Genomic DNA, 25,375 nt, shown 5'->3' on the forward strand with positions numbered 1-25,375 from the left:
CAGTGAACTACACTAAAAAGTAAACAAATACCAGGTCTATTATGCTTTTTGATTTCAAAAAATCATATGATATGTCTTGGAAATTTATTTTTAAAACTTTAGAGTATTTTATTTTTGGTAAATCAATTAAAAAAGTGGAACAGCTCTTATAGATTTTTTATTTATTACATAAAACAGACAGTACAGCTTACTTATGCACATAGTTTCATTTTATGAAAGATGTCTTCCAATGTATTAAATATAATTCACAACCATCTGGCACATTTGATAATATCAGTTGCATTATAATCAAAATTAACGGTAATGATTATTGTACATTGTACTTAATAATACATTTGAACCTATACTGAGCACAACTGTGCAATAAAAATAACAATGAAATATATTATCTTGGCATATTGATTTAAAACAAAGTACAATGTATAAGATACAGAATAAAAACACGATATAAAACAGAGTAACAATGAAAACAAACTCACAATATCTGTTACATTGTACTGGTGTTTGTTACCATTTCTTTCATTCATATCTTGAATATTAATGTCGACTCCAAATATGAAAGAAAAAGACACAAATTGTAAAAACTGAAATATTTTGTTATTTCATTCTATCCAGCATATGATACCTTTTCTCTACTGGTATAATTAACCAACAGATCCAAATCAGAACCCCGAACCCAGATTGAGGCTTTGAATTTCAACCTTGTACAAAGAAAAATATTTTAATCGAAACAAATTTGATTCGTAAACATTTAATTTATTATGCTTAATTAGTTTAAAATACATTTTGAAGATGCATGTAATGATCAGAAAATGAAACCGACTTTAAAGTAAGCACGAATTAGTCATAAACATGCTTGCTGTAACCATGTTTTACAGTGTAGAACGCTGCATTTTAAAATCTCGTCCTATATACCGGTATTAGCCCAAGGTCTTTGTATATCGACATGAGAGCTGTTGCTCTACAATGGAGCTTTTATTTCATTCAAAACTACTGTATCATACAAACATTTCAGAGTTTTGAAAAATTAATTTAAAACAATATTTATGAGAGAACAATTAATTACACAGGATACAGAACAGTCAAAACGCAGATCATATCATAAATATAAAGGAAAAAATTAACAAAGAACTGGTCGTCATTATACAGCAAGCTGCCCTAAGACTGATTATCTACATAACAAGGAGATGAAGGGTCCTCCACATCTTTGAGTGAAATTTCTCAAACTAGGACAAACTGATGTATTCTCTAATCATATTAATGCATGCAGGGTAATAATAGCCCTCGTTTTATTTTCACCCCTTTTGCTCTTCTCAGTGGGCAAATTTACTGCTGGGCAATTTCCAATATCTTAAATTTTATTTTTTTAACATTAGTATTTGGGTGAATTCAAGACTGGGCGAAGGCACTTTCAAGTGTAGAAGGGCAAAAAATCATTGGGCGAAAAAAAACCTGTATACACTATATTCTAGCATGTCTATTAATTTAAATGACCAGAAAAAAAAGTTGCAATTAGGAAAACAACATAAATTTGTTTAAAGTTTTCATGTAAACAGAAACTCATGGTGTATTTGTGGGTCAAAAGTCGGATGTAGATACCGGGTAATTTTATTTTACATAAAAAATTTCACATTGTCACATATTATTAAAAGAATAAGTTTAGAGGTGTGGATGACCCTTTGGCAAAAGGGGGGAGGGGAATACCGGTAATGATATTGCACTAATCCTCTGAACCCGATTATCTTTCTTGCATGAAATATTCCCAAAAAATGGATAAAGAGGTGAAAACTATGCACTTCTTTTTTTTTTACAAAGAAACTTCTTAACTTACAGGTGTGCATATCTGACACACCGATCATAGTAAACAGTGAGGAATATTGCGCCATTTTCTAAATGAAGGCTTTATAATTACACAGTCCTGTACTAAAAAGATGAATGACAATACAACCAGGTACAAAGACTAGTTTTGGCATCAATCCATAACAATATACATGCATATAAAATGTACACACTAGTAAGACAAGGACACATCAAATATAACAAACAGCCATCTTTATGCACATTCCATTCTTATATTCTACTTTCTTGCCCTGAAAATATCCTGGAAAGCAATGATAATATTTTGGAATGTGTGAATTAAGCTGAAGAATCTTGAGTGTTTATCATGTTTATTGAGGAACACTACCATGGATTATCAGTATCAAGTTAATCCTTCTAAAGAATTTGCAAAAATATAGACATGGTGTTTTCATTCTAATACATGTAATAATTACTTCATGAAAATTGTTCATCCTGTACATTTGTGACATTCAGTTAAAATTTGCTGCACAAATTCACATTGTTCTGCAGCTACACTGGCTGGAGATAATATACATATCAGTATAAAGCGATTCATGAAAAAGTTGAGGTACTACATGTACATGTATTACCACTGATAAATGACCACTTTATTTCACATGAAGGGTTTTACTGTTGAGCAAACAAGAATTGTACCACTGGCCATATCTAAACATCACATTGCTTTGTTGCTAATATGCGAAGTCCAAATGCAATGCAAATCAAAAACCTGCCTGATAATAAAATATTGTCAAGTTTTCTACAGATGAATCTTTATGATAGAAAGTAAAACATGGATGTAAACTTTCGTATTTCATGTTCATTGCTGAAGGAATGAGACAAGCCTTGTTACGATAACAACAAAAACAAAGTGAGCTTAAATTTTACACTTCATTAAAGCTCAGATCCAACTTTTTCCACCTCATCTTTGAGACAGCTTATCAGTCCATCTCGTCATAATGAGCTCGTTTTATCAGTCCATCTTGTCATAGCGAGCCCATTTTATCAGTCCATCTCGTCATAGCGAGCTCGTTTCACATCAGGCTCGTCATCCTCCTCCTCCTCGGCCATGATCCCTAATCCCGCAGGCCCGCCCAGTCCAGACAGAATGTTGAGAGGGATGTTCATTTTGCCATCCTCTGACTGGTCCAGCGGTTTGTTGCTGGTTCCCTTCTCAATGTCAGCCAGAGCCAGGTCGAATGCCTGAACCACCCGCCTGGCGTTGTCACAGGTGAAACACATGGGTGGTAGAATCATCATCACATTCTTGTTGGGACCATCATTGGCAACGATTATTTTCTGTTCCTTTAGCCTGTTACAATATTATTAAATTAATTTCATTATACAGGTAATCAACATTATGAGTTACAAGATCATTACATGTACACAGATCTAGTGTAATTTTGTAGCTATTTTTGTATGGGAAGAAATCAATAACTACAAATTTAACACCAACATGCATGAGTTGGACAGTTTACACTCTATGATCTCCAAATTGTCCTCATCAAGAACAATACCAAATTTAATAACACAGAAATTGATCATTTATTTGGTGATGTCTGAAAAATTGTTTATCAAAGTGTAAACATTATCATTTAGCCAATGAAATGGCACATTACAAGAAAATATTGAATTATTACTGAGTGACACAAATGAGCCTACTTGTAAGCCAGTATCTCGGCACCCTCTTTGGATGGCTTTTTGCTCTCCTGGTCTGTCACTATCTCGATTCCAATCACCATTCCTGTCCCGCGGATATCCCCCAGCATTGGGTGATTTGGAGCGATCGCCCGCATCCCGTCCATTAAACACTTCCCAACATTGCGGGCACTGGACATCAGTTTTTCGTTGTGAATGACATCTAACACAGCCATTCCAATGGCACAGGCCACTGGGTTCCCACCAAACTGAAGGAATTACATAAGTTCATATATAACATACTGATAAATTACTGATCTTCATTGCCAGGTTTTAGAAAATACCCGGTATGAAGGTACATCTTTCTTTTTTGGGGGGCAACTTCTTCATGAAATGACAACTTATTTTCATTCTACTTTAAGGTTGAAAGTCTTTAGAAACTTGCAACTTTTTTTTGTGTGACATTAAATGTAAATTAATACAAATACATGTATTGCATGCAGTTGAGGATTTTTAATTCCAATCTCAACTACATTCAATATCTAATTACAAGTGCTGACAGAGTTTACATAGGTGTATAGATAAATACTGCAAATTAATTGATAACCGAGTCCCTAAATTCATTCTATCATTATATCAATAAAGTTATTATCTGACTTGTAATGGAACATTCCAAAGTCCTTACGATAGATTCCACTTACTGTGCTGTTGAATTCTCCAATGCTGTCCGCTATTTCTTTTGTTGTGACCACCAGAGCCATTGGGTGGCCATTTCCTAGAGGTTTACCAACTGTTATGATGTCAGGTACCACATCTAAAGAAAGTACAGAACATTTTATTCAAAGAAAGAACACAAACACTTCATCCAAATTCAATATCACTATCAATAAGCAAGCTTTTAAAAGCAATCGATATAAATACTGTACACAGGGTAATATTCACCCTCGTTTTATTTTCGCCCCTTGTTGTCAGAGGGCAAATTTAAAGACTGGGCCAATTCCAAGGTATCACATTACCTCTCTTAAAAAAACACAACTGTGTCTTAGTGAATTTAAGATGGGACGAAACTGTTTGCAAATGTAGAAGGGCGAAAGTAAATCAGGGCGAAAATAACCCTGTATACAGTATGTATTGACTTACATAAATTCTTCAAGTTTAGGATTCAACTTATTTTCAAACGATTTGTTAGAAAAATTTAAAAATCTGACCAGTATTAGACTGATTTTAAAATAGCTGCTTAACTTGTCAATATTTAAACTCATATTTTCTTATTATGTTGCGGAATCTGATTACCGTGCATCTGGAACGCCCAGAAAGACTCCCCACATCGTCCTAGCCCAACCTGGATTTCATCAGCTATACACACTCCTCCACTGCTCCGAACAAAACTGTTGAAAAATATATGACAGAGTGAAATTTCTTTTATTTTTTCTACTTTGTTCAACCTTAAAAAATACATTAGCATGTTGAAATATCATTAAGAATGAAAATCAAATGAAAATCTTTCTTTAAAGAAATTCTATTAAAACTATGATTGAAATGAACACAATTTACACAAAGTTATCTTCCTTACAAGAAGGCATGGCACAATTTAAAACTCCATGTTCTATGTTGTCCTAGTAATAAAATTATGTTTGTTCAAATTGTACAAGACTTCATTAGAGTCATTCAATACGATATTTTATGAGACTCTTCCATCAGCGGAGTATGCCTATATGATACACACATTGGTCAAAATCACACAACAAGAATACATCGAGACTCAATCAGATAAACCTGGAAAGCCTATATATCTCTGAGAAATAACCTAACCCTTGGTGAAAGGAAGTATAGAGTATCTGTCTTTGATCCTCAGCTAATAACAGAACCCCTCAGGATTTGAGGGAATCTATGGTGCAACAGAAAAGTGCCTCTAAAAGTCTTATAGAAATTTTACAAAACTGCAAATATGATACTAGCTCACAAAGAGAGAGATGTACACATTATGCACTGACATTTTTAAAAATAAGAATTTCATCTTAATAATTACAATGGTCAAAATTAAGTGAGTCTGATTAAAATGAAGAAGAAAATTCAACCAGTGTCTTTAAATTTTAAAGATCATCAAGCCAAGAAATGCTCATGGAACCATTAATTAGTATTGATCTATAAAGTTTTACTTGGCGATATTACCACATCTACAGATATTAGCAATAGCTATGCAGTTTGTTCACTAGGAAATATGGCATTGCAAATCTTATTTTAACAAACTAATTCACTTTATGAGGTTGGTGTCAGACTATAAAAAGAAAGTCTGATTGTGGCAAGTAAAGAGATTACACAGTTTCTGTAGTAAAATGTCTAATAAAAGAATCATATTACAGTTGAACTTCGATATCTCGAACACTGATCATGATATCTCATATACAATGGATATGTCGAAGTGATTTGTAAGTGCCAACCACTTATTTTTTAAGTATTTTACCCTCCATTTCTCAAATACTCGGATATCTTGGAGTTTTTAAACAGTTCCATCTAGTTCAAGATAACAAGTTTGACTATTTATTTTCACAATTTGTTTGCAGAAATTAGGCTACTGCAGTTAGTCCAAATCTAGCGCAAGTATTTGTGTGTCATAAATTGCGCTTTTTTTACATGACACTACTGCATGTTAACCTGGATTTTCCCTTCAAGCTGATGTACCATAAGCAATTACTGTGAAATCATTAAATTTCGTGGGAGCCAATTTTCGTGGATTGCTTAAATTTTACAGGTTCGTGGGGATGTAATTTCGTGTATTCTAATATATCTACAAAATGAGATATGACTTTATTACTCTAATTTATCAATTCGTGGAGGATGTTATTTCGTGGATGAGAGGTACCCACAAAATCCACAAAAACTGAGCCTCCATGAAATCTAATGATTCCACAGTACTGAACATCTAATCTTTTTATTGATAACAAATAGCAATGCAAAAAACTTTCAACAGATTATTACATATAATGTACTTTATATACATGAATAGGAGTACAAGGAAATCCGTGCAATTTTACAGCAATTCTAAAATTTAAAACTGTGGCATCATTCAAATTTGAGGATAATGAATTATGAAAGTGCATCATGATATAAGAAGGATGAATTCAGGTTTAAGGGATAACCATGAAATCCACACAAATAAAGCAACATGAATTCTAATGATTCCACAGTAATTATCTATATTCTGAACTCTTTACCCATGGGTTTTTTTTTTTAATCTAGAATCTCCTTTTATTTTCAATCTTGTCCATAAACGTAACTGAAGTTTGATACAATGTGCACACACACTGGCTAATTTACGAAGATTTTAGGATCTCTACGAAGAACAAAAATCACTGGAAAGGAATCACGAAGGAAACTGACCTGTAGACTAATCGCAAGTAGTTCTTGGGTGGATTAATGACCCCACACAAACTCATCAATGGCTCACACAGAAAGCCAGCCATCTGCAATCACAACCAAAATATCAGCACCAGCCACACCTTTAGAACCCGGTACCCTGGCTTCACAAGGCTCTGCCTTCACACCTGTTGTACCACCTCTACTACACCTGTAGAACCAGGTACATTTATCTATGCCAGCAATTCAGTACCACAAGACAAAGGGTTTCTGTCCAACTACAGTACTTTTGTATCAAAAAACAGTTTGATTTTGTTTTTACAGGTAATCTTGAAAGGAAGAAGAAACACTCTTGTGTTTTGTGGTCACCAGGGATGCTATAGATAAATGTAACAAAACCAAAACCGCTGATACATGCATGAACTGATAATTTGGTGGGTGTGTCCTAGCAGTCATACCTGTAAACTAATTTCAAGTACTTTGGTGGATATACCACCACCCCACCACTGGTCATCAGAGGTTCACTTATAAAGGCAGCTACCTGTAAGAAAACAGCATTTTATGTCTTTACAAATAGCATTTCAGAAAAAAAGTTATTACAGACTTGAAGGTTTGATGATTTTGATAAAAACTGCTACAACAAGATATATGTGAGCCAATGCTCACTACTGATACCCCCACTCTGATGTGAACATACAAAAAATGTAAAGTTGACATGATATCAAATTTGTTAAAAAAGGAATACCACCATGCCAGGCATGCCTAACCAAAAAGTGGGTAAAATTTCAACCATCTGTGATGAATACTTAATGAGAAATCATTGACAAAAATTTCTTTGAAAATTTAAGCTAAAAATAAAACAAAGTCTTTTGACAGAAAGTTGATGTCTACTAGGTTCAAAAATGAATCCCAGTATATGGCATACCTTAACAAAAAAAGTGTATTTAAATTTCAAGCATCTGCAATTAATAGTTGCTAAGAAAAATGTGACAGAATCTTGTTATGGAGAGACACACAGACGGACATTATAGAACATTGTTCGGTTCAATGAGTTGATATTGTTATCTATAGTCTGTCCCTAGTTATTGCTTTCATCGCTTTTTGATGATTTTTAATAAAATTACACATACCTGTGAAAGAAATACAGTTGAAATGTTAAAAGGGAATATATCCAAGATATCTTCATTGAACAATTATCCCTTTCCACTCAGAAAAATTCACAGGAACGAAAACAGATTCCTTACGGAGATTTATAATGGGGAATGTTTACATCTTTTCTCCATTCGGAATACACTTGGAATACATCGCGCAATTTTTTAACATTATCATATAGGCTTATTAATGGCTGTTGCAATGCAAAATCTCCGTAGACTTTCAATTTCGGGATGTGTATTGAAACCTGAAGCGGTAGAGGGGGCGTTTCAAAACAGATAATCTGGACATTTTTTATATTAGTGGATGAACGTAGCTTGAGCACAAAGGTATTTACTATTATTGAAATATCAAGCAAAAAGTGGTGGAAGCAAAAACTCGGGACAGAGTATAGTATCTATAAGATACTATTTTTTTAACCCATTTCTAAGAAAAAATAAGAGCAGTCCTATCAATTAAGTGTGTTACAAACATCATTCATTTGACAAATCATATTAATCACATTACAAGTAATTATAAGTCCTGCAAAAAGTAAAGTTTATAATAAATAATCAACAACAAAAAGTATCCATCATTATTAGAATTAATTATGGTAATTCATTTCATGGAATATACTGTGGTTTCATTAATATTCAAGGGTATCAATTTTCGTGGATAAAGTGAAAATCACAGTTTCAAGGATAGGTAAATTCGTGGCAAATGACCCTATCAATACAAAATGTTAATAGAAATTGCACTTCAATGAACATTTAATTTCGTAGATCAACTAACAACGAAATCCACGAAAATTGGTATTCAACGAATATTGATGAAACCACAGTACCAGAGGATTTTTAACTTTTCATAAACTGCAAATGTCATAGCTGAACATTGTTGGTCATTTACGCAATAATAACCTTAACACTAATTTAAAGGGGCATGATAACGATTTTGGTCAAATTCCATTTTTATTATTCACAATGCTTAAAAAATGCATTTCTAATGATCAAAAGAAATTTTGTGAGTCAGTCATTAGTTTATAAGCAAGATACAGAACTCACAATTCTTTGTTATGCAAACAAGGCTCGTGCCCTGTTTTTGTTTACATACCGGGTAGGTTCAATATACCAGAAAAAAATCTTTTTTTAAGCTGATTTGTCTGTCTTCTTATGCATAAGTAAACAGTTCTTAACCTTAAACTCATTCATTTAAGGTCTAAAATTTGGACTTTTCACTTCAACATTCAAAATGTAAACAAAACTTTGTTTACAAAGTAAAAATTGCAAACTCTATAACTCACTTATAATTCAACGAATGACACTCAAAATCTGGTTGCCTTACTTAAAAATTGTAAACATTAAAGTTGGAAAAATAATTTTTGACCAAAATCGTGAGTATGCCCCTTTAATGTTCAGAGCATTATACAAGCACAAGTTTTAGTCCCTTTGAGGGCGTTAGCACTGATAAACTTACGTTCCGCCCCTTCTCGTTGGCCTTTTTAATGGCTGTATGAACTTCCTGTGCGTACTTTAGAGCGGGATTGGCATCATCTTTGTGGCGCCCTCTGTAGAGATCTGGATAGTCCACCTTAAATAAAGAGATATACACAATAAATAATTGAATAATTTGCTAAAAAATATAAACTTCTATTCTCAACCTGTACAGAGACTCAATTGGCACATTGCAACAGCTACACAATTCTTGTGTACAGTCTCAATAGAACACACAGTTTCAATCCTCTTATGGACTGACTACTGTAGATTCCTAATTTAACACGAGGAATAAATATTTGCATTAAATCATAAGAAGCTCATCTCACAAATTTTGAAATCTCACTTTTATTTTTCAGGCTCTTTAGAAACTAAGTTAAACAAGATAAAAATTGTGCATTCGCAATTTCATACTCTCGCGATTTGATGCAAAATGGTTGAATCTCCGAAATTAATACTCGCGTAAAATAAGAAATCTACAGTAACTGGCACACACAGCTTAACTTCTCCCAAAAAACAGACTCCATATCACATAGTGCCACACACAACTTTAATCAACTATTTAAATGCACACATAAATACAGCCGTCATCTAACAGACACATAGCTACTATCAGCTATCACAAATCACGCAACAAGACTCCATGGCACATCCAGCTTCATCTTCTTTTATAATTTGATAGTGCAATTAGCTAGAGTAATTTCTTTAAGAGACTTTACAAAGCACATAATTAGCTACTCATCTCTCTTCAAAATGCCCAGAGTATGCATGTTACACTCATCTCTTTCACGGAGTCACACTGCTACACTCGGTCAACAAACTTTAAAGCAAGATAGCTATGCTAATTCACCATACTCAAATACATGGAATTTTGTTTTCATATAAGTGTCTGACTAGAAGACTTACTCATCTATTCAATAAGCTGACTCTAGACTCTTAAGCATGCACAGCTACAACCTTAATCAAACTTGATAGCTCACATAGCTACACTTACACACAAGTACATCTGTCTCTTAAACTAACTATACCCAGCTACACTTATCTCTTCAAAAACTTGATATCACAACCATCTTTAATCAATTACAAGACACCTCCAATAGCACACTTAGCTATGATCATCTCTTTAATGGACTTGAAAGCATACACAACAACACAGATCTCTTCAACCGTCAAAATAGCGCAAACATCCTTCTCACTGGATGACAAGAAAGGAGAGCACTCACCACATGGACATATTCCTTCTGTGTTATGCCGATCTTTTTCCACCTGGACGGACTCAGTTCTAACAAGCTTCCTATGTTTCCATGGTAAGCCCTTTAAAACAATGTCATTCAGATAATGTAATTAGTCACATCTGACAGTAAAAAATCATTTACAAATTTCGATGATCTAGTGTACATAGTACAAATAATTGTTTACATGGATATACATGTAAATATAAATATACTGGTACTGTACCAGTTATCGGCTAAGACCAGTTATCGGCTAAACCGAGAGTTCGGGTTTATAGCACGCGACAATCCAAGATTTTTTAATTCAGTCGTCTTTTCGAATAAAGAAAAGTAAGTTTGCTTGAAAACTTTCTTGAATATGTTTTTTACATGAGCTTAAACGATCATTGTTTACCGCTGAGTTTACATCTTTGCACTTTCAGCAGTGGGGGAAGTGACGTAATAAGTTAAAAATAGAATATTACCTCTTTATGATACATTATTATATCCCTTCTTTGATTTGACATATAAAATCAATACATCTAACATGTATAAACAAAAGGAATTCACGAATTTCCGAGAAATTCGTAGCGCAATTGAACGCCTGATTGCACAATTATGTATTGAATAGTATACATGTACACTTTGGTGTATTACCGTATGATAATAAACGAATTCTTTTATGAGTTTTGTTTATAATGTATCATGACCCCAAATACTTTAGTCTGACCTAGCAAAGGGGCATAATTCAAACTACATTTAGCCGAGTATAAAATCAACATGAACACGGATTTTTACTATGTTATTATCACGAAGCCGATAACTGGTACAGTAAATCATAAAATCTCGGCAAATTCGGGGCGTGCTTAAAAGCACAAAACAAGATGTTTTGGGTTCTAAATATTGATATAAACTAACAGATTGATAAATAAGGAGTTCACTTTTTAAAGTATGTCAAGTTTTATCCAAAAATATCAAGAAATAAGGAATTACGAATAGAAAACGTTAAATTTTAGCCGATAACTGGTACAGTGCCAGTATAGTTTCTTTTTAATTTTAAACACTTACTGGTCAAGGACAATGAAATCTTCATTCTTTGTGTAAGATTTAGCCAGTCGTATGGCAAGGTCATTCGCTTCTGATCTGGAAAATATATATTCCATTTTACATTCATTTTTTCAGCTTTACATTGCAAATCTTAAAGCCATTTGTCTCACTTGAGAGCATTGCTTTTCAATATACTGGTACAACCTGGTACTATGTTTAAAAATAAAATGTTAGAATTTCTAGGTCACACTAATACAATAAATCAACTTTTATGTTACATCTAATGACCTGAATCTATTTAAGAGTTTATTGACCTCCATAATGAGAACACAACAAGTCTATAAAACCTTAGACCCATGAGCCTATCAAGATTAATTTTAGTAACTTAAATGACTGTTTTATTATAAAAATATTAAAATTCACTCAATCATGACCACATCATAAAAATAACATACCTATCTGTGTCAAGTGCTCAAGTGTATTGTGATTTGAGTGGTAAACTAATGTGATTCTACCAATATGTTGATATGAACATTTTATATTTCTTTTTTCTTTAATAAAAATTATGAAATAATATATGCGGTTATCCTTTAAAGAAATGGTGCTAGTGTCTCTCTTGTAAGATCTGATGACCTTATTTTCAAATGTTAGGGTTTTTCAGCTCCAAGTTCAACTAACTAGGTCACTAGATAAATGACACTTTACACATACCTAGTTCCAGATCAGGTCAACGTTCTCCCGGGTGTGACCTTGACCTTAATAGGGGATGCACCAGTTAACAACTGGTTCACACTAGGATCAAAACTAATACCTTGTCTAGATTAAACTGGTCTAAGTATGTCTCAGTTCAAACAGAATTAAAAAGATCACAGCTCTTGGGCTTGAATGACAAAATATTATACCTGCTATATGCTGTAGCAATGCAAATACAGGAAAACAAATTGATGTTAAACTTGTCTTTCATATTTTTTAAATGCTTTTGCTAACCAATGTTGATAAAATATTTCATCTGTGGCTAATGTTTTATTGCGTAATTTTCAAGAAAAAAAATGAACAGAATTTTGCAAATTGTGTTCTACCTGAGAAAATGCCTATACAGTGACATAATCTTCAATTTTTTAACTTCATCTTCTTCCATGGTGATATTACTTTACTTTTGAGCGTGAAATTGCAGTGTTTCATAATTGTCTTCTTGTTCATTCATTATGACTTGGGCCTATTGTCAGGAAGACCACATAAACCATATTATTTTTTATTCCAAAAAGTTTCTTCTTTACAAGGTATACAGAGAAATTCTAAAGCTGCTAGCCTGACTCCATTACAAATGGTTGATTGTTTGCCTTTTCACTGTATTATATGTATACTTGTTTTCACCAATGTGTGAACACTGAAATAAAAGCACCTGATGCAGGCAGCTATAAGTCTGCTGGTTTTGTAAACATCACAGGAAAGAAAGGTTGAGAAAAAATCAATGAATAGCTTCAACAAATATGTTAACATAACTCAGGATTGTGAGATCATGTTAGTGTTAAAATGGTTAGGTAACTCAGACTTTATTGCAATAATACCATGCATCTGAGCCCCCTTACCCTGAATTTACGAAGAAGCAAACACAGAGCTGATCCGGCAGAGTCTCGATAATGCGCTTGGCGTACTGGACCATCTTGTCATCGAGGAAACCGGCGCTGGTCACCAGTTTACCCATCTGTTCCTGACCAGCATGCACCACGTGGGGGTGACAGTGTCCGACTGTAAACGAAATGTTGTCACTATACGGTTATTGGTTTCTCTCACCAGAAAATCATGTGAAAGTGAAAAGTACCAGTTGTACACAAAATTTTCAGAGATTTTCCATCCTAACCAGGACCAGGGCAGGACAACCAAATTAAATGCGAAATGAATTCTCGTCCATAATTTTTTAATTCCAGCATATTTCCACTAGTTGGGGTTTTTTTTCACACTCCATATCCAGGTATCACGATTCACACTATTCAATGTATACTTTCCAATAAAAATTGATTGACCATGGCACAACAATGGGCTGCATTGACAAACTGAGATTTTTAAAGATACTGGGAAAAATTGCTTTGAGTTTGTTAAATATTGATGATAAACACTCCTTGTATGCACTCACCGTGGGCGACATTGCTGATACAGTCCAGGTACTCACACCCATTGTCATCATACAGGTACTGCTTGGAGGCCCTCACTATTTTCAGGGGAGACACTTCAAAATGTAGCTTACAGGCTCTCCTACAATATCAAAATATAAGCTTTGCAGATGGTTCATCTCGATTTTTGCCACACCCACCCACCTGCCTTTTCCATATATATTTTCCAATATATACTGTTCCATTCATCTAGAGTTCTGACATGATCCTCATGACAACCATGACCCTGATACTGTTACATTCACTTTTAATGGGATTCAAATTTCACTTTATTTGGGTAGGCTTTGAAATATGAATTTCTGTGACTGAAGTGGACTTGTACTTACAAAACACAATCAGTGAAATTTGGACTTGGCTGATTGCAGAAGTGGTCTAGTGAAAATATGTCACAAGCTTGTAATTGGAGAATGATCCAACAGTGGACATTTTCAAATATTGGAAACCAAAACGTAGTTTACTGAGTAAAAACTATTAAACAAGACATGGACTTTTGGCGGTGTGTGTATGTTATTTGACATAGACCTGTATATTTCATATATGACTACTGAATCATACATATCATGCCAGTAAAGTGAATTAGATACATTAAACATATATCTGAAAGATTATGGTCTTTTAAAATGGTGTTGCTTATGTTCCCCTTCATATGGAATGCAAAGACCAACAGAAACCAACTCAACACCTCAGTGCTAGCTGCAGGTCTGTAGCTCCCAGTCTGAAAAAATTCAGATGGATGACCTTGGAGCTAGTGCCATTTATTGAAAAAATAGTGTATTTATTGCACACAAAACGTGCGCTAGTTTTGGACTGATGAACCTTACTTTTATGCAAATTCTGTGATAACAATCAGTACCATTAAATTCTTCAAGCGATTTACTACTAATACCGTCTCTTTACTTGCCTCAAGCTTTCTCCGAAACACGCTACTGACCTCAGAAAATCAAGTAGTATTAAATTAACATCAAGATCAATTTAAGAGTTGCCATTTTTACATGTAAACAAACTGCATCACTTCACTTTACTGGGCTGGTTCAAAAGACTATCAGAGGCAAGTAAAGGGTTGATATCAGTAGTAAATTGCAAGAAGAATTTAATGGACAGGTACTAATTGTTTTCAGAGAATTTACGTATAAATTAGGTTAATCAGTCCAAAACTAGGGCATATGTGTGCAATGAATACACAATTTTTTCAATGGATGGCACTGTAGCTCCACGGTCGTCCACCTTGATTTTTTTTTCCAACCGTGAGCTAGACCTGCAGCTACTTCAGTGCATGAGTTTAGAGTATGCCTTGATTCAGTCAAAACAGGGAATGAGCAAACATATCAGAATGGTCCAGATATTTACCTTCATCTTGCAAGAACATGGAGGCATTAGATGTGGAGTTAAGGATTGGCCAGTTTTTATTCTTTTAAATGGTATAATCATACCTTCAATTTTTTTCTCATCACTATAACCAAATTTTATTTTCAAAGGTCTGAATCATAAACACATGGATTTGCAGTTATAATTAATACATAGGTACTAATGAATGAATTCATGGCTATAAACTTCTGATTCCTGAATCCACTTAAATTCTTATCTTGCACACATACATTACATGTACTTGCAATTATCATGATTATATGGTTCATATTCATTATATTGGCAAACATCTTCCCCATAACATGCACAGTGTAAGGGACCAAAGGGTTACACTTCGATTATTTACTATCATTACACAATTTACTTTTTAAATATGTCCTCAAATCTACATTATACTTCTGAAGTTATACCCCATATTTATTGTTTCAACAGACAATCTTTTCGATTTTGAAGCGAAAATCTGCATATATTGCACCAGGTACGCAAGAGGAATCTGAATGACTGAATGATTCCTGCATGTAGATCACTGAAATTCAGTACTAAACCAGAGACATATATATTTATCTAATGCATGTTTATAAACTTACTTGTAGCTGATCTGGGTAAGCATGATAAACGTGCGTTTTAGATAGTGCCTTTGCTAATTATTAATTACATAAATATAATGTTTCATAACTTCACCCTACCGGAAGTTGATGGTCTACACACACCGCCGCCAAATGTCAAAACATTTATAAACACGTGAATTTTGGCGCCTAAATAGAGCCTAAATGCACGTCCATGTACATGTACGTCTCTCTGATAATAAACTACATAACAAGATCTACGACATGTGCACACTGGGAAAAAAAACCTCACCCTAAATAATTCCTTCTCATCTGCAGGGTTTTTTTGAACGGAAGAGGTTTTTCAGGCATTTTGCGTCTTCGATCATCAGTTGTCTTCAAAAAAATCAAGCGAATGATCTCATTTACCGAGTATCACACAGATAGAGCGTCTGGAATCGATGCCATCTTCGTGACTGTCAACTCAAATCAACACCGGATCAAATAGGAACTAGTTTACAAACATTGGGAACCAGTTACTTGTAACATTGCGAAATAGACATCGACTGCACATACTGATGCATGTGACGACACATACTGATACATCAGGAGATATAAATAACATGTGTCTGTAAACATGTAATGACAAGGACGTAGCATCCCTTTTTTTAGGGGGGGGGGTATCCAAAATCTTTAAAGAAAACCTTTGCCGCAAAAATCTATACCTGTACGTGTTCCTATACACATACAAATTTAATGTGAAGTGCATAAAATTTGTTGTTAATTCTTTACATCAGATAGTCGGAGGGGGTGCCCAACACCCCCGACCACTTTTCTCACAGCCGTTTACATATAAACAAGATCGAGTCCCATGGGCCATATCGCTCACTTAAAGCTGACATGAATTCATAAAAGCGTTTGGTCGCCATATTAGTTTTGATCGCTCCTCTACTGCCACTGGGGTATATATACCGGTCGAGAATGTTACGGTCGGTTGCTTTCCGGTCGAGGTTGCACGGACTTCTAAATGCATGAACTACATATTGTAGTAAAATGTAGTAATAAAGAATAAATAAAACAGCAATCAATAAAATACAAAATATATTTATTCTTTGAAAGAATTTCCAAGGTATCCGTACTATTTTGCACAAATAGTGCTGCCTTACTTCACATCCATATCGAACACGTATGTCGTTCATACAGAGTGCATAACGTCTGCATTTTTTTGAAAACCACTGGCGATATTCCATCCAAAACAGTAGATGAATGATAGTAAATCCAAGAAAGTAAAAACGTAACATCGTTTCCATCGCTTTCTAAAAAAAAAAAATCCATGCGATCATTGACAAAGCTCGATCTGCCACAGTGTGTGATTGCGCATGTGCAATGTTATAACATACACAGGAAAATGGTCTACAATTATCGAGGATTTTTGAAGTATCTGTGTCTGGATTTCAGTTTGTCTTGTTTCTTCGTTCATTGGATATTCCTTGCCAGTGCAGTGGTTGTCATATTATTTTTGTTCAAAACGCGGTTCTTCGCGTCTTTTTGTCCAAGGTAACGTGTTCGGGTGAATGAAATACCTGAATGCGGTGAAGCATGAATAGTGCTCTTGGCCTAATATAGGGGGTGTGTAGCGATGAGCAGAACAATAGAAATCGACAACTAATATGGCGGTAGTCGTAGATAAAAGGGAAATAATGCGTATTTATGAATTCATGTCAGCTTTAAGCAACACTACTGTATACATATTAAAATCACATTTATGGAGTCGTATACAAAATATCTTAACAATGTGGTATAAAAGATCCTGTATAAAAATACCCCTGCATATTCTTATGTTTATCATTGAGCCCCTTTGTAACGGGGTGGTATTACGTACAGTAATATCACATATACATTGTATTTGGGCATTGTAGTTCTCCAGATGATCTAAGATGATCCTATGTAAAAATATGACGACCCCCAGTCCTCATTGTGGCCCACCCTACCCCGGGAGTCATGGTTTTAACAAACTTGAATCAACCTTACCTGAGGATGCTTCTTCTTACAAGTTACAGCTTTTTTGACTGAATGCATTCGGTTTCCAAAAAAGATTATTAAAAATTTAATTCTCTCTATATATTCCTATTTAAAAATTCGATCTTAATTTCTCCATCCCTCCCCATAGAGATCATGATTTGAACAAATTTGAATCTAACCTCCTGGAGGATGCTTCCACACAAGTTACAACATTTCTGGCTGATTTGTTTCTAAGAAAAAGAATTTTAACGATTTCTCTCTATGTTTTCCTATGTATAAATTCGAACCCCCCCCCCCCCCCCCCAATTGTGGCCCCACACTACTCCCAAGGTAATGACATTCTACACTAACGGAAGGAGTTTCCACACAAGTTACAGCTTTTCTGGCTGATTTGTTTAAGAGAAGATTGAAATATTTTCTTTATATATATTCCTATGTAAAAAAAAAAAAAAAAAAATCAGTTATATTTACATTTTCCAGTGTTTTTGCCTGTGATAACACTATGTATCGATTTTGTACTATATAACCCATAACTTCAAATTTGGGCGCCAGTGGGGTGTGTTTATTTATATTTAAATATTTAATTGTACAGTTGCTTAAAATTATATACATATAAGGAATAAGGAATCATTCTTTGAGTAATATGAGGTGATAATTTCTGTCGGGGCGTGATTCCTTATTCCTTTAAAAAAAAAGATCTTTCAACAATTCAAGTAGACTAGACATTCGCGCATTCTCAATGCATAAGAACAGGGATAAGAATCAATTGTTTGGAAATTTAAATTATATATATGCAATCTTTTGGGGGTATAAATTCCATTTCAATAGTTATATAATTTATTAGCGCGACGTGACAAACAACATGTAGCAAACAAATCACCAGCTGTACTGAGCGATCCGTGTAGAAACAGATGTCAGTTAATCGTCATGCATATATCGTTCTGTCAGACTAAATTGTAAATTATTGTAGTCAAGCCGCATACCCTTTCTTATTTATGACCTCGGATTTAAAGAAAATGACGACACTCATTATTGTAATATACTAACAATAAATTGTTTTCTTTGGTGATTTACGAGGGTATGAAGAGTTTGCAGAAAAAATACACAATCCGCGTTATCAGGTAGTTTAGGTATTTTTTTTCTGCAATGATCGCTACCTTTTAAGAGAGCCTGCATGTATTTATCGATGTGGAACACCTTTAACACACTTCAAAACGTATTGCTAGATTTGTTACATTTTCATTAAAATTTTTTAACTGAACTGGACCAGCAGTGTGGATCGCCTTTTGTTTGTGTTTGTTCCCATTATACAAGTCACATATCGTATTGATCTAAAAAACTCAATGACCTGGGTAAATGTTATACAAGTATCAGTAATGAGAGGGTCATGGGTCACTTAGCTAACCCGGTCAACTTTTTATAACCCTGACTTACATGTATCAGGTAGCTTTATCAAATAAAAATTCAATTACTACAATAGAAATGAAATAGTTTAAATATATAGTTATTATTTTTAATTACTAGAATATATATACTAGACCCCATCATACGGCATTTCAGAAAGCGGAGGACTCTGCAGAACGCGGAGCAGTGTTTAGTTCACACGGAAAAAGCTAAGGTCTTTAACTTTCCTTCTAACCCGATCATAAAATGTTTAATTGAAATTTTTAAGTCTAAATCATAAAGGAATGATTAAGCTTTCAAATTATACAAAATTCTAACAAATCGAAAAAGATTTTTTTTCCGCCGTTGGTGTTTAAATATTAAAATAGTCGATAATATTTGTAAACAAAACACTTCAGTAACAAAAGTAACTGTTCAAAGCCATTTCAACGCAATTTTAAGGAATAAAAATCTGTCAAAATCATTAATCTACATTTTATTCAATTTTCAACTTATTATCTTAACTTTGTAATGAATTATGGGCGTTTAAAGGGAACAGGGTCGACAAAAATTGGACCGTACGAACGCGGATGTTGGTTTTGCTGAACTTAAGCCAAATAAGCTACGTAGACATCCGTAGCCTACATTTTTAATGCTAATCAACAAATTCAAGATTACTATCTTAGTAATCACTTTGTAATAAACATGAAATTTACTTTATTGGGCGAGAATTTGTTGATCCTATAAGTTACTGTCAATTTTAACGTGTGTGTTTCCGCTTGAAATTAACAATTTATGTCGATGTAGTAAGTCTTTAGTTAAATATTTGCAATTGACATAGCGACTAAACCTGCATCCGTTGAATAACGATTTTGACAGATTTGTATTCTTTAAAATTGCGTTGAAATGGCTTTCAGCCGTCACACTTGTTACTTAAAAAATTTGTTTGCAAAAATTATGGAAGATTTTATTGTTTAAACACCAACAGCGGAAAAGCTTCTCTCTCGATTTGTTAGAATTGTGTACCATTTGAAAGCTTAATAATCCCTTTAAGAATTAGACTTTACAGAAATTTCAGTTATGTTCTCCTTCGTTTCACTCATCCGAACATAAAGTATTTCTATTCTAAGTATTTTATAAATAACAACACAGGTGTTAGAGTGAGTGAGCTATCAACCAGTTTATTCGCTGTAATATACAATCAGCACGCAACTTTAATAGCGATGAACTTGAATTAGGCCCAATAATTGTATATTTCCAAATATATAAACAAAATACAATGTAAATTTTATATATAAATACATATCAAGTATACTTCATCATGCACACATGTACCTATAAACAAAAACAAAAAAATCGTGTTCGAAAGGGTTGATTGCTCTTCGATGACCTGTCTATACCTGATCGGTTCTATATATACTACATCCAAACAACTACTTGTATAACTGCGCTAAAAGAAGTAGTCCGTGAAAAATACAACTTACAGAAATTTATTGAAACATTTTATGAGCGATTTTGAAGGAAAGTTAAAGACCTTAGCTTTTCCATGTGAAATAAACACTGCTCCGCGTTCTGCGGAGTCCTCCACGTTCGGAAGAGCCGTATGATACGGGTGTACTATATATAGCTAGTAACATCGGGGCACTCAACCAACCAGCCACATCACGACAAAATTTAAACAAGTCAAGAATACATTGTGGGGATGTCAAAGGCCGTTTCACGTTAACCAAATAATTATCGTCTGATACTTGTAAAGGGGGGGGGGGGGGGGGGGGGGGGTTGTAACCACGAGGACAACCTCAACGCATCGTAGCCGTGATGAGCATATGGTATTGGAGTTTGGAATGTCAATCGTTTTCTTAATTTTCTTAATAGGGGCCAACTGATATTTGACCAATGATAAATTAAGGGAAAAAATTCTTTCTTTGGTGATTCATGCGGGATATGAAGGTGGTGACATTGCAAAAAAAATAAACAACTCACGTTAGCGGATTATGTATATTTTTTCTACCATGATCGCTACCTTCATAACCCGCATGAATCACCAAAGATTGCATTTTATTGTTTATATTTATCTCTTTCTTTTAACGAATTCATAAATTGTTTTAAAAAAAAAAAATAAGTAAAATTCACTAAATTACTGTTAGTGTACATCAGTACGTTAGCTAAAAGAAACAGCCAAATCGTTTCCTAAGGGAATTTGCTGCTGACATCAACATGATTACTTCGTGCAGTCTGTGTTTTTTTTTTCGGTCAATCGATAAACGGGCGTGTACATTTCAGTCTGGCTGATTCTATAGAGCTTTATGAATTAACTATACTTGTTCGTAAAAAATAGAGGGTATCATACTCGGTATATAGTATACGTATATAACTTCAGGGAAATTATATTTCCCCCCAAATTAATGTTTCAGGGGATGGATGGGACAGGAGTGAGGGTCATGAGATTAAAATATACTACCCTCTCCCTACAGTTTCTTTCTACATACCAAGGATGCAAAATCTTGGCTCCGTACTTTGTATTTGAGAAGAAATTAAAAAAAATGAACAATGGGCACTGGACGAAGACACGCTGGAATACTCTGTTGACATGTAAAAATAAATACTCTAAAAAAAATAATCTACTAAAATAATCTATCATTTTAATCATATTGTAATGTTGTAGTCCACATTTTTCTGACGGTAAGTAAAAATATTATAAGCATAAATTCCAGTGTGGCCTTTTCAGGGAGGTTGTTCCACCTGGAAAACGAGAAAGGAGGGGGGGGGGGGGGGTGAAGAAGTTTTCCCATGTGTAAGTGTGTGATACGTTAACTAAGCGGAAATGAAAATGGATTTGAAGCGAAAATGCAACTTATAGCTATCAGCCCGCTAAAATTATAGTACCGGTATAACACCTGTTGTATAGCAGTTTTTCCCCCATAGTAGCTCCCCCCCCTCCCCCGGAAAACCTACTATATAGTAGCCTTTCCCCTCCGGGGGAAAATCTACTATATAGTAGCCTTTCCCCATAGTAGGGTTTCTCCCTCACGTTTTTGGTTCAGATTTTATAACAAATATTTATGGAAATCCAGTAAGGATTAAAATCAATGTATCTACACTCCCAGGTTGCATACATGTATATCTGCATTCATTTGTACAGGTTAAGTTTCGTTTTGCCGATTTATTATTTTTATAGACAATGCTGAAAGTTTAACATGTGTGTAATGGAACTACACATAGAACTTAATTTAGGTAATTTATTGAAAAAAGTTTTACAAGTTATACACTTATATGCATAATTCTGTGTTCTGAAATTGTATCAAACGAGAATGTTTTAAGAATTCCTTGATAAATTTATCAGACTGTTTGTCTCTTTGTGAAAGTTTCATCCAGGCTAAACCTCTGTTTTAGAGAAATGTTGTTTCCGATGTTTCAGAGCCCGATTTTTAAAATCCTATTATAATAATTATAGTGCATATTGTTTAGGGTCCAATGTCTCATAAACTAGAGATGACAATATCCTCATATTTTCATAGTGGCAGTGGTTTACCACTTGAAGATGATTCTGAAAATTTCAGCCCTCAGGGTAGGGGCCCTTGATGTTTCAGGGCCCGATGTTTAAAACCCCATTATAATGATTGAATAGTGTTTTATAAGTGGGGACCCGAATCTCAAATTCTAGAGATGACCAATTAACCATATTTTCACAGTGATAGTGGTATACCACAAGTAGATGACACCGAAAGTTTAAGCCCCCATGCAGGGTAGGAGCCTTTGTTGTTTTTGAGCCCGATGTTTGAAATCCGATTATAAAGAATATGTATTTTTTAGGGCCCCATATCTCAAAAACTATAGATGACCACGTGAACGTATTTTTACGGTCATTTAAAAGTAAAAACATCATTTAAAAATAACAATCACTTATATATATCTTTATCAAAATGATTGAAAATTACGTTTAATTCTGCTGCTTTTTTTTTTAATTTACGAACACAATTTTTTAAAAAGGTACGCGGTTAAAATTCATTATTCTTCAAAACATTAAATCAATTCATAAGATGACTAATGATATAATAAATAATTAGATAAATAAATCAATGAACTTTAATTCATAAAAGGAGAAACCGAAAATCAAAAATAAAAAACCAACCTAAGCGCAAATACGACTTTTTTTTACTTGTTAGTTGATTAGAAGAACAAGCTTATATCTAAAAAAAAAGGCAGCTCATCACAATATATGTGTTGGTTGTTTTTTTTTTTTTTTTTTTTTTTTTTTTTTTTTTTTTTGAATTACCCTTGTTTAATTGTTCGAAGAAATAATATGGTACACAAGTAAATCTTTATTGCAAAAATATGAAACAAATAGTATAATTTTTTTAGGTAATGGAATCGTATATCTTGATTTATATAGCATCGTTTTCAAAATTGTATATTTATAAATCACGTTGCAAACTTAAAAAGGGAAAAATTAGCAAACTGGGTGACAATATTAACATAAAGTTAGTTCAGGCTCCATTTCACATTTTCCAAAGTAACCAGCAAAGATACTGACATTGTTCTGGTTGTGAAGACATTTTATTGTTTTTTAAATGTTTACATCATAATATCTCGCGTTTCGTAGAAATGTGCTTAAAATATGAATATGCGTAACTTTAAAACGAAATGGTAAACACTAACTAACTTTACACATGCTTTTAATACATAATTAAAATACCCCTTAACCATGATTTAGAACCCCATCAATCAAAGTAAAACTAAAAAATTTCAGTTTCTCATCATATCATTGCATCCTGTCTCCCGTTTGATATTTAGAAGAAGAAATATATACTAGTAATTGTTTTTAAGGCCGTCAATTCTAACGGTGTTAATTTAAAATTGATGGCCTTTTGGACGAAGGAAGTAATACATTTCCACTTTTTATTCCCTTCCTCTACAAAATTAAGTCAAGATTGGTAAGTTAGTTCCCTGGGAGAAGCTTATACATTGATGGTAATACATTGGAAAATTAAATTTCCAAACCGGCGTATTTTCACTCAAATGTGTTCTTACGTGTTCATAACGTCAAAGTCAAAACTGTAGATAAGCATCGATTAGATGAAAAAGATTCCAGGTATTCCGAAATCCGTGTAAAAGGTGTTCCAAAAAGGGGTGAGAACAGGTGAAATTAACGATGATGACACATGCATGTTATGAAGGCGCATGCCTTAGTTCATATTTGGGGTTGAAAAACCATGTATTTTATTCTAGGCATTAATAAATGCCATAATTATCCTTTTTCGTGAGAAATTACTATCATATCAGTTATTGCAAATTATTGTCACGAATGGTCCGCAATAAACATGGCCGGAAAGTAAAAATAGGGGAAAATTCACTATATAGTAGGATTTCCGTGGGGGTAATCTGGCTATAATAAGGGGGAAAGCCCACTATATAGTCAGCTTTCCGTGGGGGAAAAACTGCTATATAGCCATTTTTCCGGGGGGAAGAACTGCTTTATAGCCTTTTTTCCAGGGGGAAAGATGGCTAGGGGGAAAAGGCACTATATAACACCGGTATATAAGACGCACCTAAAAGATGAAGTCTGGAATGTCGTCTGAACCTGTATAGAAAGTCCTATTTACTGTACTATATACATGTAATGCTACGTGACCAATGCATAAAACGTTTAACGTGTACAACTAGGCCACTTTGTTTCATCAAAAAATTGTCAAAAATATATGATAAGACCTAAATGATTTTGATTTTTTGAATGCATTGAAAGTTTTCATTACTCTTAACTATAGCTATATATACATACTGAATCGAATCATATGCTAGTTTAATTTATGAAATGCAAGCAAGTTCAATTGGAGTTCCTGAGCTCCTAGTATCTGTGTCATTCTTGCGTGTTCAATAAATTTGTTGATATTGACCAATTAGTGTTCAATATATTTGTTGATACTAGACTTTGACCCGTGCGTGCACGGGTTGACATTGCATATCGGACATTTACGAAATGGGTACATCGACACACCTTATTTATGACAATTTCATAACAAAGCTATAAGCGTAAAATAATGCTATTTCTGAATTCTGAATTCGTCTGAAATATTTCATAAGGAAAAAAATTGCAGATTACAAATCCGTTGTATATCTTTCCATGGAAATGAGATCATTCGACTAGAACTTGTTAGTAGTTGTTACTTTACATAAACCTG

The 25,375-nt window shown here is 34.0% G+C and overlaps 1 protein-coding gene across 1 annotated transcript; it reads right to left on the reverse strand.

Annotated features, from left to right (window-relative positions):
- Positions 1 to 141: 141 nt before the first annotated feature.
- LOC128166296 (5-phosphohydroxy-L-lysine phospho-lyase-like) lies at positions 142 to 16,329 on the reverse strand. Its single transcript, XM_052831382.1, has 11 exons — positions 16,105 to 16,329; positions 13,845 to 13,963; positions 13,300 to 13,459; positions 11,732 to 11,806; positions 10,676 to 10,766; positions 9,436 to 9,549; positions 6,856 to 6,938; positions 4,768 to 4,862; positions 4,176 to 4,288; positions 3,499 to 3,743; positions 142 to 3,148 (listed from the first exon to the last, which is right to left on the reverse strand). Exons 1-11 carry the CDS (start codon positions 16,161 to 16,163, stop codon positions 2,842 to 2,844), a joined length of 1,461 nt encoding a protein of 486 aa, XP_052687342.1. The 5' UTR covers positions 16,164 to 16,329; the 3' UTR covers positions 142 to 2,841.
- Positions 16,330 to 25,375: the final 9,046 nt, after the last annotated feature.

The sequence above is a fragment of the Crassostrea angulata genome, chromosome 10 (genome assembly GCF_025612915.1).
Source record: "Crassostrea angulata isolate pt1a10 chromosome 10, ASM2561291v2, whole genome shotgun sequence".
In the NCBI taxonomy this organism is placed as follows: Eukaryota; Metazoa; Mollusca; class Bivalvia; order Ostreida; family Ostreidae; genus Magallana; species Magallana angulata.